At 55.7% G+C, this 13,678-nt stretch overlaps 3 protein-coding genes across 4 annotated transcripts; 2 read left to right on the forward strand and 1 right to left on the reverse strand.

Annotated features, from left to right (window-relative positions):
* The first annotated feature begins 15 nt into the window (after positions 1–15).
* Positions 16–3,697, forward strand: CAOG_00380. Of its 2 annotated transcripts, XM_004365194.2 has the most exons (9): positions 16–176; positions 554–1,110; positions 1,297–1,533; positions 1,641–1,712; positions 1,799–1,970; positions 2,087–2,189; positions 2,273–2,379; positions 2,474–3,264; positions 3,419–3,697. In XM_004365194.2, exons 1-9 carry the CDS (start codon positions 108–110, stop codon positions 3,597–3,599), a joined length of 2,289 nt encoding a protein of 762 aa, XP_004365251.2. In that variant the 5' UTR covers positions 16–107; the 3' UTR covers positions 3,600–3,697. The 2 variants fall into 2 exon arrangements, with proteins under 2 accessions (XP_004365251.2, XP_011269942.1); XM_011271640.1 differs by having other exon boundaries at positions 2,474–3,648.
* Positions 3,698–3,824: 127 nt separating this feature from the next.
* Positions 3,825–8,123, reverse strand: CAOG_00381 (hypothetical protein). Its single transcript, XM_004365195.2, has 2 exons — positions 5,767–8,123; positions 3,825–5,592 (listed from the first exon to the last, which is right to left on the reverse strand). Exons 1-2 carry the CDS (start codon positions 8,062–8,064, stop codon positions 3,835–3,837), a joined length of 4,056 nt encoding a protein of 1,351 aa, XP_004365252.2. The 5' UTR covers positions 8,065–8,123; the 3' UTR covers positions 3,825–3,834.
* Positions 8,124–10,253: 2,130 nt separating this feature from the next.
* Positions 10,254–13,602, forward strand: CAOG_00382 (hypothetical protein). Its single transcript, XM_004365196.2, has one exon. The coding sequence runs from the start codon at positions 10,400–10,402 to the stop codon at positions 13,454–13,456; it is 3,057 nt and encodes a 1,018-aa protein (XP_004365253.1). The 5' UTR covers positions 10,254–10,399; the 3' UTR covers positions 13,457–13,602.
* The last annotated feature ends 76 nt before the right edge of the window (positions 13,603–13,678 follow it).

The raw sequence follows: 13,678 nt of genomic DNA on the forward strand, positions 1-13,678 counted from the left end.
TCAGTCCACTTTGTCGCTGTTTCGTTTCATTTTTATATTCTTTCATCTTTTTTCGTGTTGAGGTTTTTTTTTTTTGATCGTTCGTTCGTTGTGGAGTCGCAAAGATCATGAACGGCATCATCGTCCTATGCCACTTTTGCGAGCTCCACGGCCCCAGCGTGCTGTTCTGCACTCAGGTAATCCGAAACCCCCCTTCAGAAATAACTCGATTCACAATCGCCGCTTTTTGACACAATGGTCTCCACAACAGCCACAAACCTGGCACACACACACTCTCGCGCGCGCACTTTCCCCACGATTGCATCGTACATGGGATGCCCTGGTGTTTGTGTGTGCATCAAAGTGTGTGCATCGAAGTGTGTGACTTTGATCGTCAGCAAATTTTCGCGCCGCCTCACATGCTCTCTCACCCTCCCTGCCCCCCTCCTGACTTTCTCGATGACCGAAAGCAAGAGGACTTGGAAAGACGATCCATCATGTGCTCACCCTCCTTTTGATCTCGCGCGCGCGTGTGTGTGCCTATGTGCCTGCGTGTGGCCGTCCGTTTGTTCAGGCCTTCCATAGCAATCACGATCCGCTCGAGGCATTCACCACCACGAGCGGCGCTGGAGGAGCAGCAGTGTCGCAGAGCCACGCTGGTGGTGCAAATGGCACAGGACTGAACAATGGCAAGGATCTGGACACGGCGAGCTACTACGATAGCGAGTTTGGCGGCCGCGGTGGCTATCTCCCGCCACTGAGCGAGTCGTCGCGGGACATGAGCCGCACTGCGTCCCACTCGACCACCACAACAACCTCCAACGCATCGTCATTGGACGTGCCATCATCGATTTCTTCTTCTTCTTCTTCTGCCGTTGCCGCGGCAGCAACCGCCGCTGCTGGTGGCATGCACACGCCCAGCCCCAATCGACGACGTATCGGCCATCTCGCTGCTGCCAGCCCTGGCTCGCCAGCAGCCAGCAACTCGACCTGCTCGTCCTGCCGCTCTCTTCCGGACGACATGCCCGGGTTTATCACAAACGATCACACCACTCGGATTAGCTACATTTCCAGTCAGTACCCGGATCATCCTTCGCTCTACAGTCATGTGCGTCAAGCCTGTGTTCGCAGGCAAGTGCATCCTCGTCTATTACTGTGTGCTTTCCTGCCAACGGGCGTTTGCTTTCTCAGCAGAATCCAAGGACAACAGGAGCACTTGGCATGGGGGGCCCTCGAGCATTTGACGTTTTTTCTCTTCTCCCTGGCTCACAATCTGTGTTTTTGCCTTGTTTTTGCTCTGCTTTGATTCTACGCCAGTCTAAGTTGCGAGGTTTGCCCTGGCCGGGAAGGCGCTGTTATCTTTGGAGACGACAAGTCTGGCTATGTGTTTAGTTATACCTTTTTTGTGCGAGATGCACAGGCGCGCGGCTTTCAACGGTGGTACAGCATCATTTCGTTGATGACCGATCGCATTTATCTTGTTAATTCGTGGCACTTTCTCGTGTCCTCTTCACGAGAGCTAATCTCAGACCTCCAAAAGCGTGCCAATCATCGGTAAGATGTTTCGCATTTTGGAGCGTGTGACAATTTTGCGAGTGCCCAGTCGGCGAATTGCTGACCTGTTTTGATATTTTGATACGGTGGGCTTGTTTGGTGCGCAGATTCGAGGCGGATCAGGCCAAGAAAACCGCCGAAGCTCGCTTTGCCAGCCCCGGAGTTGGCTCTGGATTTGGGTGAGCGCGCGTTCTCGCCCAGAATGCGTGATCAGGAGGTTTCCCCAGCCAGCTCATTTTTCCTTTTTTTTGCATGCCATCATCAGTATGACTCCAGACCAGTTTCGAAGACGACGTGGTGGCCACCAGGCTCTTCGCTCCTTGCAAGACTTGAGCGGCGACGAGAGGCTCTTTTCAACCGTTCACACCGCGTTTGCGTGGACATTGAAGGCCTGTGGCGAACGAATGTTTGAACGTCAAATAGAAGGGCCGCCATTGGTAACTGCCGCCTGCCACTTGTGGTTGTTCCACAAACGAACGCGCATCCTCAGCACTTTGTTGAACAAACCATTTCTGTATTGGTCCCTCATTCGATTGTCTCACGACACTCGCAGATTGCTTCAGGTCATCCGGCGGACCTTACCAACCAATATGAGATGATTGACCGTGCGGGCACATTACGCTTTGCGACACTTTCCGAGCTCATCCAAGTGATAGGTACAGACCAAATCAGCATGCCGTGATTCTCAGAATTGATGCCGAGCTGCTCACCCTCTCTCTCTCTCGTCCTCCATCCACAGGCATCGAGGTCTTTACTCTGTTGTTATTTAATGTGGTAATTGGCAACCAACTTGTCGTTCGTGGACCCGACCCGACAATGGTGGCATCGTGTTTGCGACTCGTACAGGTATGTGTCGGTTATGCTTTTCGTCCAAAAGAGTTTCTGATGCACAACGCAACCTTCTTCGTTCCTTGGAACTTATTCGTCGGTTGCATGACAGGACTTGATTCCTATCGGGTGTTGCAATGTCGACTATCGCTCCACGGTCTACAAGGACAGCTGGCAGTGCAATCTCCTCGGCCTGACTGCGACTGCTGAAGTACCGCCTCATGTGGACACACACTCGTATGTTCTACTGGACATGACGTGTGAAGAGCGACCTCCCGTCACCACTGAAGTGGCTGACGGACATCAACATGCAAACGGAGCCACACGTCCTGTGACTGCGAGTTTTAGCGACCAAAGCAATGGCAGTCACAGCGTCGACATGGCGACCGCCGAATTTCAGCTGCTTTCTCACGGGAGATCCTCCCCTCCAAACTTTTTGAGCGATAGTCAAGCCAGTATGCGCGGAATGCATAGTGTCGCCGACAGTCTCGCCACGTCGCAAATGCACGAACCAAATGGCGCAAACCCGCCCGGCTCGACGGAGGAGACGCTCCTGCGAGCTGCCCGTGCTAAAATTTCGTCCGTCCCATCGGTGCACGTGAGCGACATGTCCAGCAACAGCACCCACCCCACCAGTCAAGGCTCTGCGTATTTGCCACCACCACCAGCCATCCCTTCCTCCGCTTCGGCAGAGACCGCCGAGCACGCACGTCGTCTCTCGACCGATTCTTTCTCCATTTTGCGCTTTGCGGCGTATGCCTTTTCCGTGACGGCATCCAATCAGTCCGAGGCCGAGACGGGCAACTCGTTCACCAAAAAAGTACTGGCCATCCTCCTTGGCACAATGTACACTGACGCTGTCAAGCACGAGTTTGTGGTGACTCTCAAGGAAGAGTGGATGCAGTGAGTGCTACTTTTGCGAAGTGTTTTGTTCGCCAAAGCGGTTTCCGTCCCGCCCATTTGCCTGTCGTTTTTGAATGTTGCATGTTTCGCGCCTCACTGCTTGATACTGACCAATCCCATTCCGTTGCTCGTACCTTTCGTCCACAACCAACAGCAAAGCCAAACTCTTCTTCAAGTTCTCGAAAGAAAACGCGCGCAAAGACGGCTACAATCAGCGGTTGAACCGTCTACTCAAAGCCCTCGACATCAAGGATGATGATTTGCCAGTTCTGCGATTTTGGACTACCGGATTGAGCAAGAAGCATCGCACCAAGCTGCTCCTGGCCACGCAATAACGTTCTATTGATTGAAAGCATTTTTTAAAACCCAAAATATCATGGTCACCTTCCAATTCAGTTGTCCAAACCAATCAATGACAAAACAATAAATCCAAAAAAGCAGAGCAAAGCATCAAATAGAAAAAACCCCAACACGAGCAAAAACAAACAGAAAACAGAAAACAAAAACAAACAAACAAACAAACAAACAAACAAAAAACAAAAACACAAAATAAACAACAGCACCCTGCCTCTAGTTGCCCTTTCTCATTGAATCCTTTTGCTGCTGGTGGTGGTACTGCTGAGCGCAGTGGCAGAAGGGCTGAGCCGCTTCCTTGTTGCCCAACTGACCGACGTAGAGCTCGCACACGAGCGAGCAAACCCGTCCATCGACATTGCCGTAGGGTACGGCCATCAAGAGGTCGGTGTAAGCATCCACGGCTTCCTGCTGGTGTCCAGCAAGTAGCAGCGCATCTGCGTATTGCAGCAGCGCCACAGGATCGCGCGGGTTGCGATCATGCACCATCTTTGCGTGGTACGCGCTTCGGAACGCAAGCACAACGTCTGGCGTGCGGTCCGTCACCGTCGGCATGTCCGGGCTCAGACCCGTATACTCCCGCAACGATTGCTGAATGTACTCATCGAGATAGTAGTCATCAGTCACAGGTGCGGTCTGATCGTGCTCGGAGCGGCGGGCGTCTCGTTCCTCAGCTTGCCAGTCGTAATAGTCGGCTAGCAAGCGGTGTGCCTCGACAAAGACGCCAGGGAGGATCCTGACGGCCGATTCCAAAAGCTGGACGACGAGCAAATCCTTTTCTGGCTCGGCCAGGGTCTGGGCAAGCGCAAGCGCTTCAGACAGTTGATGAAGCGCAACCAGCTCCCAGTCAATCTGTTCTGACGAGCTTTCAGAGAGCATCCGCGCGTGTCGAAGAAGGACGTCTGCGCGCTTGTACTGCTTCCGTAGCAACAAATCCTTTGCCAGAATGGTGAGATACCGGCAGTAGCGACGAGGTCCAGAGTTGTCCTCCGAGACAGGGTCGGCTTGGAAGACATTCGACACCAATGCAGGAATGAGTTCCTCGACAGTAGCTGCGGGCCACAGGGTGCGATTCAAGACAAGCTCCCGGTTGAGTGAGACCGGCAAACGTGGGAAGCTGCTCTCGTCTTCGGGGTCTTCCGGCGAGGCCAACGCGACAAGCTTCAAATCCGACTGCAACAATCGCCTTTGAGCATCCACCTGTGCCAACGCCTGGACGACACTGGAGAGCTGCAACGTAGGCGGGGTGGGGCTTTCGGCCTGGGTCGCCGCATCGGGAGCGTTCGCGCCAGCCTGCTGCTCCATGCGCCGTTGCCATTCCTTGGAAGAGGCTGCTTGCAGTTTGGCGTTGCGGGCCTGAGCGGCTTGCTCGGCCAGATCGACGCCTTGCAGAAGTGCACTCAGATCAAAATCTGCACACGAACCGCTCCAAGGCGCGCCGTGGATGCACTCGACGCCCATGAACGCCATGTTGAGCACGGTGAAGGGGACTGGCTCGACCGCCGCCTCGTGTGTCGGTGCTTGCTCAGCCTGTTCTCGCTCGTCTGCCATGCTGTCAAGGAACGACTCGCGCAGCTCACGCCGCAGCTGGATGCGTTCCGTTTCGGACAGATCGGAAAACCCAGGAGCGGCTTCCATGGACTCGATGAGTTGGAGCATTTGGTTTTCGTGGTCGCGCTGCTTTTTGACATGGCGATTGCTGTCACAGCTGCCTCCCTGAGGCGTCGTCGCAAATCGGCTGATGGGTGGCAATCGCCCATGCAGCAGCGCCCCGTCAATCACAACGAGGCGGTTTTCGAGACCAGGAACCACCCAGCCACTCACTGGACCAGTGGAACCGCTCTGCGCATCGAATGCTTGAGCCATCGTTTGGTTGACGATCAAGCTTGCACTCACCGAGTCCCGGCGGCCAAACAGCGCCAGCTGCGCGGTGAACAATGGGTGCGCCGTCTGTTCGCGGGAAAATTGCCATTCCTAGATCCCAATTGAAGATGAAAGCAACAAAAGGCGCGGCACATGATGCAGTTAGGCAGAAAAAAAACAAACAAAAAAAAAACAAGGAAAGAGGTATTGACAATTCGCAACAACAAACCCTTCCTTCCTTGCCGCGAATCACTTCCCCCTGTCCTCACGGACAACTTTTCATACCTGATCATAGTGCCAATGAAGCGGGGCAAAGGAGTGGTTGAAGGCGGCCGAGCTTGTTTGAGGTTGTCGCGACACCCACCACTCGACGCCGGCAATGCGTTGTGCGAGGCTCTTGGACGTTGCCGCTGCCGATGAAGAGGGATCGACTACATTGGCACCGGATACAAGTGTGTGAACAATGTAATGAATAGCTTGCTCGACTTGGTTGCGCGGCTGCTGCTCGAGAGGGGAAGGATACCAGAACGAAGGCACGTTGTCGCGCGTGGGCGGATTGACGGCCGTCCAGTACGAGCTTTCTTGGCGGAACAAGTAGGCCAAGTGCATCAGCAGATTCAAGGGGAGCACATTATCAAAGGCCTGTACAGGCTTGGCGAGCGTGTAGGGACTGGGTTGTGTCGCCACCGCGGACGTTGTGCTGGCGGAAGCAGACCCGTCGGACTCGGAACGTCGCAATGCAGACACTTTTGAAAAGACTCCGGGACTTTCGCGGAGCCCAGGATTGGTCAGCGTTGAGCGGTAGTCCTCGTGTGGATAGACTTGTAGCACAGAGAACGACAAGCCCAATGGAGTCTCAGGTTTGCCCGCGGCAACTCGGCGGGCGTTTTCAGCGCGAGCTTTGCGTGTTGCAGCGTCGCCCTTTTGTTGAAAGTATTGCCTCGGATCGAGGCGGTCGAGGTTGAAGTGCTTCTCTGTCACCGACAGCACGTCCGTCCACATGAGCCGGCTGGTGGTATTCAGAACGTCAAAGGAGAGGGGCAGCTGAGGATCCGAGACGAGTCCGTATTGTTCCAGGGCTTTGGAGGCATACCCCAGGCTCACGAGCGTCTCAATGTAGATTTGTCGGATTTCGCGCTCTTCGACATCGTCTTCGAAGCGGTAGTCGTGGCGGAGCTGCCCGTTGTGCTTGGATAGCCGTGGGCGACGTGGCGACTCGTTCGAATCGCCGGCCTGGCTTCCTTCCATGAGAACGGCCCTGTCCTGGGCAATCTTGACTTTGGCGTCAAGATGGAGCTGGCGATGGGTGGCCAACTCTTCCAGCGCGCACTCTGCATAGTTACGTGCAGCTGGAAACTGGGCAAGCTGCGCTCCAATCAGGCGCGTTAAAAGAACACACTCATCGGCACGCAAGGTGCGGGCCGGTAAGCTTGACGGAGCGTTGCTGTCATCCTCTAAAGCATCAGCTTCACCAGCCGCGACATAGGCATCCACAGCAAGGACATGCAGTCCAGCCTTGCTTAGCGTATCGCCGAGATGCAGAAGAGACACCTTGTCACGGACGGTTGCTGGCAGCGCGCTGACATAGTGGCTCAGGTGTTCGGCACCTTTGCCGGCAAATTGCTCAAAGGTCGCAGCGTCGTGCGCAAAGTATCCGGCAAGCAGCTCATGCAGCCACGGGAAGTGGCCATGTCCTATTTCACGCAGCGCAGCATCAAGCTCGAGCAACAGCAGGCGGCGCAAGTGTACGGGCGAGAATTGCAACAGTTCTTCCACATTCGTTGCAATGGTCAACAGCGCTTGAGCTGTGCTGTTGCCTTCAGGCGCAACATCCACCGCCGCGGCCGCAATCTGTTTTGCGCTCGATAGCTGTGCATCCGAAATGTGATGGTGTGCTGCTTCCACTAATTCGTCAAACGAGGCGCTCCCATCGAGATTGACGGGTTTTGGAGGAAGACGCGGCTGCGGCGGACTGGCATTGCTCTTTGCGCGCGACTGCGCGCCAGTATTCTGCGCCGTCACTTTTGGCTTGTGCTGGCCAGGATGCTTGGTGATGGAATCTTCTGTCGCATCATGATCATCATCATTGTCGTCTTCAACCGAGACATCCGAGGAGGTTGGGTTTTGCAGTCCATCGCGGTGAGGTTGCCGCGACCGAGCAAACGACGACGCTTTGTCTGTCGATGCCATTCTCTGTGCCCTGGCGTCATCCTGTACGCCACGACCGCGAAGGCGACCGTGCGCACCGAACGCAAACGTCGATCGCGAGTCTCGGTGCTGCTTGGACTCGGCCTCCCAGTCCAGCGTGAACGTGCCATCGTCGTTGTCGTCAGCCTTGTCCGTATTGGCATTCGCAGCACGGCCATCGTCATGGCGATGGAATGGCCTGCTCTTGGCTGCTGGTGTGTCATCCAGACTTGGCTTGAGCAGCGCATCTGACGTGTCGGCTCGCTCTGCGTTCGCCTGCATGGCTACGACGGCCGCACACACGGCAAGCGCGATCAGCAACCATGGTGCTGCTACTGCAGCCATCCTCCAACGGCCGGTGGCGCGTTGCACAAGCTGCTTCTTGCGGTCGCGCATATTCGGCCTTCAGTCAGTCAGCAATTTGGTTTTGGTTTCAATGCAAGCGCACACCAACAAAAAAAAAAAAAAACGGACTGATGGCTGTTGCCTGCTTTCTTTCCATCCAATACAGCACATTTGAGCACAACGCGAGGTTGTTCATCTCCATGGAAAGCCAGAGTCTGAGTGACCGAGCTCTCGCACGCTGGATGTTGTTGCTTTGTCGTTGTGTTGCTGTAGTTTTGACGATATGTTTTTCTGTGTTATTTTGCGTGTCGTCCAGTCTTTGTTCAGTATCACTTTTAACTTTGTACCAGTGGTTCGCGGTGAGTGGGCGTTTGTTGCCATCCCATGATCAGCAGCACGTAGTCGTGTGGACCTCTGTGTCGCGGCGAATCACGCTGCCACTGCCATTATTGCTCTTCACGAAGAACGGGGCATCACGAGCATGTCACGAAGGATGGCGGTTGGTTTTTGGGCGGTTGGGTTGAACGGGGAGGAACAAGGGGAAGCCGCAAAACCCAGCGTCACAGCAGATCTGGTGTTCCCTCCTCCCCTTCGTCTCGCGAGTCAGGAATGGAATCCCCACTTGAGGATACACCACCTGAGGCCCCTGTTCTTGCGTCTTGGTGTCTGCCAGGCCGAATCCCGCACGAGACTTGAGGAGAGGGGCTCAAAAATAGCGGTTTGTTGTTGGTTCTGGTTGTTTTTTGCGGGAGAGACGCTTAACGAGACAGAGAGAGAGAGAGAGAGAGAGAGAGAGAGAGAGAGAGACTGTTGAAGATGCAGACAGCCTGTTCTACCCTTCAAACAAAACCAATCGCGACAGAGGCAGCGATCGCGATCTCGCATATTGGTCGATTTGGGCTGCTTCTGAGCGAGATCGTCGTTTGGACTGTAAAAATGCAATGCAGACAAAGCGCGCATTGCGGCCGCTGTTGCCCCCTCCCTTCGTCTCGATTTTGTTGCTCGTCGTTATATCATTGAGACGCGAGATGCACTATCTTGATTGTCTTCTCGCTGATGTCAAATGGCACGACGACGAGAACTGGTTTGTTTTTTTGGTGACGACACGAGCGCCACAAAAAAAAAAAAAAAAAAAAAAAAAAAAAAAAAAAAAAAAAAGTCAAACCGCGATTGTTGGTTTTTTTTTTGGTTTTTTTTTCCATTTTTCTATTTCTTGCGCCGTTCAGCTGCCTCATCTCGAGACAGAACTTCCCCCCAAAGCATAATGCAAACCACACACAATGGCGAAATGGACGAGTTTATGTTGTTGATGTTTTACTTCCCTGTTCATGTTCCACTGTGTGTTCAACTCCACTCTTTTTTTTTCTTTGCTTTTGTAATGGCGGTTTTTTTGTGTTATGGCTTTTTTTTTTTTTTTTGAACCTGACAACCAACACAAACGCATACAAACGCATACACGCATTTGTGAATGACGGGGGAGGCGTGGTTGGATGGACTGCTGCTTGCTTCCCAGCACTAAACGCGTCTCTTGGGCGGTGCGCGCGCGCGTGTGTGTGGGTCTGGGACGTGCTGGTGTCCAGGGAGACGGGAAAACGCCGCTGTGGAGGTTTTTTTTTTTTTTTTTTTTTTGGGATTTGGATCTCCATCCAATTCAGATCGCTCCACCCGCCCACTCAACCAGGCTTTTCCCCCAAAGCGGTCCTCGGCGTTTTGTCGCGTCATCTACGCCGTTCCTTGCTTTTGCTGTTGCCCCCACCTTGCATTTTCGAATTCGCCACGACGACTACTGGCTTGTTGTAGTCCATGCGGCTTACAGCGTCGGCTCTGAGACCAAATTCGCCAACCCAACTGTTGGACCTTCCTCTTGTCTGTTCTGTCGCGTCGTCCTTCTCTCCTTGCCTGGTCTTTCGTTTCTCCTACTATCCTACGCTGTGGTTGTGTGTGTGTGTGTGTGAGGTCCTATGGGTCGCCTTCCTCTTCTCCTCAACAACTAACCTACCATTTTCGGGGCCAATTGCCTTAAAGAACAAGTTCTTCCACCACGAACACGCGCGTGTCTCACTGCTTGTTGTTGACGCTATTGTCTTCCACAGGTCTGAATAGGAACGAGAAGCATCCCTCTCGTACTACAAGCATACACACACACTGAAGCAAGGAACACAAAGTGCCTCCACGTTGCGTTGGGAAAAAGGGTTCCAATTTCCGACAAACAGTCTTTTTTTTTTTTTTTTTTTTTTTTCATTTTTGAATTATTTCCTTTTTTTTTTTTTGACGCTCTTTTCTCGTCGACTTTGCGAGAAGTCCGTTGACAACAACAACAGCAACAACAACAACAACAACAACACACACACACCTCCCATCTGGTGGTCTCGAGCGCGGTGAGAAAATGGGCGCGGGCCAGTCTGCCGAAGGAGGCGCTGCCGCTGCGACCGAACCGCACGGCATCAAGCGCACTCGCTCAAGCCGCAAGGACAAGAAGCCCAGCGGCAAGTCGCCCGAGAGCGAAAGCGAAGTCATGCCCGGCTCGCTCAACGGCACCCTGCGCGGCGAAGACCCCGAGCTCATGGCCTTCATGTACGGCGACGCCGACTTTGACCCAATGTCCGACTCGTTCGTTGCGGCCAAGCCTGCTCCTGCCCCGGAAGCGGAGGCTCCCAAGAACAGTAGCAACAATAACAACAACAACAACAACAAGAACAACAATCCACCCAAAGCTGCCGGAGGAGCTTCCGCTGCTGGGGGCAATCTGTGGGGCGCGCCGAGCCAGGCGAGCTTGGCCAAATGGGTGGACGACGACGAGAGTCTGTCGTCCTCCACGGGCTCGCCAGTGGCTGCTCGTGCGGGCAATAACAACCTCAAGCTGCCTGCACAACCGTCCGAGTTCCGTGGCAGCGCGAATTGGGGAGCAGTCGGGTTCACCGCGATTGGCGAGACAGACTACAAACCGTCCTTCAACGACGAACCGCGTCCTCAGCCGTCACGGTCTGGCACCCTCCGTGGCTCTATTCGCGCCATGAAGGACTCCAAGGGCGCCGCTCGACTCACCGCCTTGTTTGCAAACACTCCCCGCGCCTCCATGATGTCGCCCACCAAGCCGGAAGAGGCCAACAACGCTGTCGCCGCCAGAAAGGCCCTCTCGCGCTTGTCCATGGCCGGAGGCAGCATTGAGGACCTGAGTGGCGACATGACTGTGAGCACCAACGATGGCCAACGAAGACCCGTCCAGCCCGGCGAGCTTGCAGACTTGGTCGGCAACGAGTTTGACTTTTTGGCCTCGGCAGAATCGACCACCAGCATGACATCGGTGGGCAGCCCTTCCCTCGCCGGCGGCTCGCGCGCACCCACCAAGAGCTTTAGCTCGCTTGATGACGGTCTGGAAGTCGACGCGTCCTTGGAAGCCGCGCTCGTTCGCCAGCTCGAGCAGCAAGAGCGCGAGCTGGCCGAATTGAAGCGCCGACACTCGAAAATGCTTCTTGACGCGCAACCAGCCATGTCAGCGAACGACAACCTGTACGAAGTGCTTGGCAAGTCGGACGCTGGCGCCGCCACGACCAAGACTCACATCGAGACCGTGGAGAAGAACGGTGATCTGTATGCTCTGATCCAGCGCCCTGCTGGCAGCAAAGCTGCAGGGGCTCCCATCACAGCGGCAGAGGCAAACTCTGCGAATTTGCAGTTTGAGGGCATTTATGAGGCACCACCAGCGCCCTCTGGCCCGCCGCCGCCACCACCACCACCACCGCCGCCGCCGCCGCCACCGCCGCCGATGCCCCCGGTGCTTGCTGCTCCTGCTACCACGCCACAGAAAAGCTCAGAGGAGAGCGATACCATCATTGGCTTCACTCCCGCGGCTCCTACAGAAGCGCCATTCTCCTTGCCCGACAACCTGCCCTCGCCAACCTCGGCTACTCCCTCGGTTAACGCTTCTCGTCGCCCTTCTGCGACAGGCATCGTCCCCATGAGCTTCGGGCCAGATGCAGGCAAGTCTAAAAGCATGCAAGATTTGTCGTTGGACGAGCTTGTTGCTGGCGTTCTTGCCGAGCTTGATACGCGCGAGGATGCTCCTCCCATTACTGCAGCAGCAGCAGCAGCAACAACAGCAGCAGTGACCGCCGGCGTTGCACAGGCTGGCCCACCACCACCGCCGCCGCCGCCGCCGCCACCACCACCGCCGCCGGCTCCAGTTTCTGCCGAATCTGCTCCTCTGGCGCCCTCCGGCGCTCCGCCGCCGCCACCACCGCCTCCGCCTCCACCGCCGCCACCGGCTCCAGTTTCTGCCGAATCTGCTCCTCCGGCGCCCTCCGGCGCTCCGCCGCCGCCACCACCGCCGCCACCACCGCCACCGCAGCCGCCATCGGCACCAGTGGCAGTTCTTCCTGTCGTGGCTCCGACCGGCGCCGTTCCGGCTCCTCCTGCGTTCATTCCACCACCGCCGCCAGCGCCGCCAGCGTCCGTGGGCGCTCCGCCACCTCCGCCGCCTGGCCCGCCACCACCGGCGCCCGTTGCAGCACCGCCGCCCGCACCTCCATCATTGCCCGTTGCGCCTGTGGCGCCGACTCCTCCGCCAGCCCCAGCCGGCCCGAAAGAGCCCGCGTTGCTTGTTGTTGAGGTGGACGACACTTTGCCCAAGCGCCGCAAGAAGCCCCAGTTCGCTGCGCCTCCAGTACCCACCAACGAGATGCCAGCCAGCACCTTTTCAGAGAATTTTGTGATGCCCGACAAGCCGCCAACGCTCTCGCGTGGTTCTGGGCAGACTGCCGCTCGTGGAATCAACATTCCGACTCCCGCCGCAGCCCCAAAGGCACCTGCGCCGACAAAGTCACCTCCTTCTCGAAACGGTACCTTGCACGTTCGCGAGCGCACGAGCTCGTCGGCGTCCCAGGCTTCTCCTCGCAACGTTCCTGCTCAAAGTATTGCCGTCATGATGACGCCAGCCGTCCCAGCCCCGCAGCCAGCTGTTCTGAAAAGCGTTTCTCGCGGGCCTTCGCCACCCGTCTCACCCACCGGCCCGTCATCTCCAAACCCACCGCGTCCGTCACAGCAGGCCCCGAAGCCACCTTCTGCTCCACCCGCCCCTATTGCCAACCAGCCCTTGTACCAGAATGTCGCTGCTGCACAGCCCGCGCGTCAGACCATTCCTCCGCAACCCTTGTACGAAAACGCTGCGGCCGCGATGGCGCCTAAAGCGCCTCCCGCACCACCCGTCGCTCCGAAAGCAAATCCCGCGCCTACGCAAATCCCTCGGCCTGCGGGACACGCGCCAGCACCGCCTCCGCTCAATCTCTCTCAAATCTCCAACATGAAAGGCCAGACGCAGCAGCCACCAGTACAATCCCCGAGCCCGCGTGGTGCGCCCGCAGCGCCTCGCAAGTCTACCCCTCAGCCAGCCACTCCGTCCACGTTTGATGACATTGAGAACTTGCTCAACAGTCTGTCAAAGTAAATGCTGGGACTTTTTTGATTGTCTGGGTTGTGGGCATTTTGTGAATTCGCTTTTTTTTTTTTTTTGCTTTTATGATGTTTGTCTCTGTTGTCTCTGTTGTGTATGCTCCAAAAGAAAAGAAAAAAAAAAACAAATCTCTGATCAACTACCAAAAATTATCGCACTGGACCTTCTCGGGTTTGAGTTTAACCTCCTTTGAGCGTCGTCACAAACACAAGAGCA

Source organism: Capsaspora owczarzaki, assembly GCF_000151315.2.
Source record: "Capsaspora owczarzaki ATCC 30864 unplaced genomic scaffold supercont2.1, whole genome shotgun sequence".
NCBI classification, from domain to species: domain Eukaryota; class Filasterea; order Ministeriida; family Capsasporidae; genus Capsaspora; species Capsaspora owczarzaki.

Bases quoted from the DNA above. Each gene is read 5' to 3' on its own strand.
- CAOG_00380 (XM_004365194.2), top strand. From the start codon at position 108: ATGAACGGCATCATCGTCCTATGCCACTTTTGCGAGCTCCACGGCCCC. The intron at 1,534-1,640 runs GTAAGATGTTTC...TTTGGTGCGCAG, and splicing joins CAAAAGCGTGCCAATCATCG to ATTCGAGGCGGATCAGGCCA. The intron at 1,713-1,798 runs GTGAGCGCGCGT...TGCCATCATCAG, and splicing joins GGAGTTGGCTCTGGATTTGG to TATGACTCCAGACCAGTTTC.
- CAOG_00381 (XM_004365195.2), bottom strand. From the start codon at position 8,064: ATGCGCGACCGCAAGAAGCAGCTTGTGCAACGCGCCACCGGCCGTTGG. The intron at 5,593-5,766 runs GTATGAAAAGTT...ATTGGGATCTAG, and splicing joins TTCATTGGCACTATGATCAG to GAATGGCAATTTTCCCGCGA.
- CAOG_00382 (XM_004365196.2), top strand. From the start codon at position 10,400: ATGGGCGCGGGCCAGTCTGCCGAAGGAGGCGCTGCCGCTGCGACCGAA.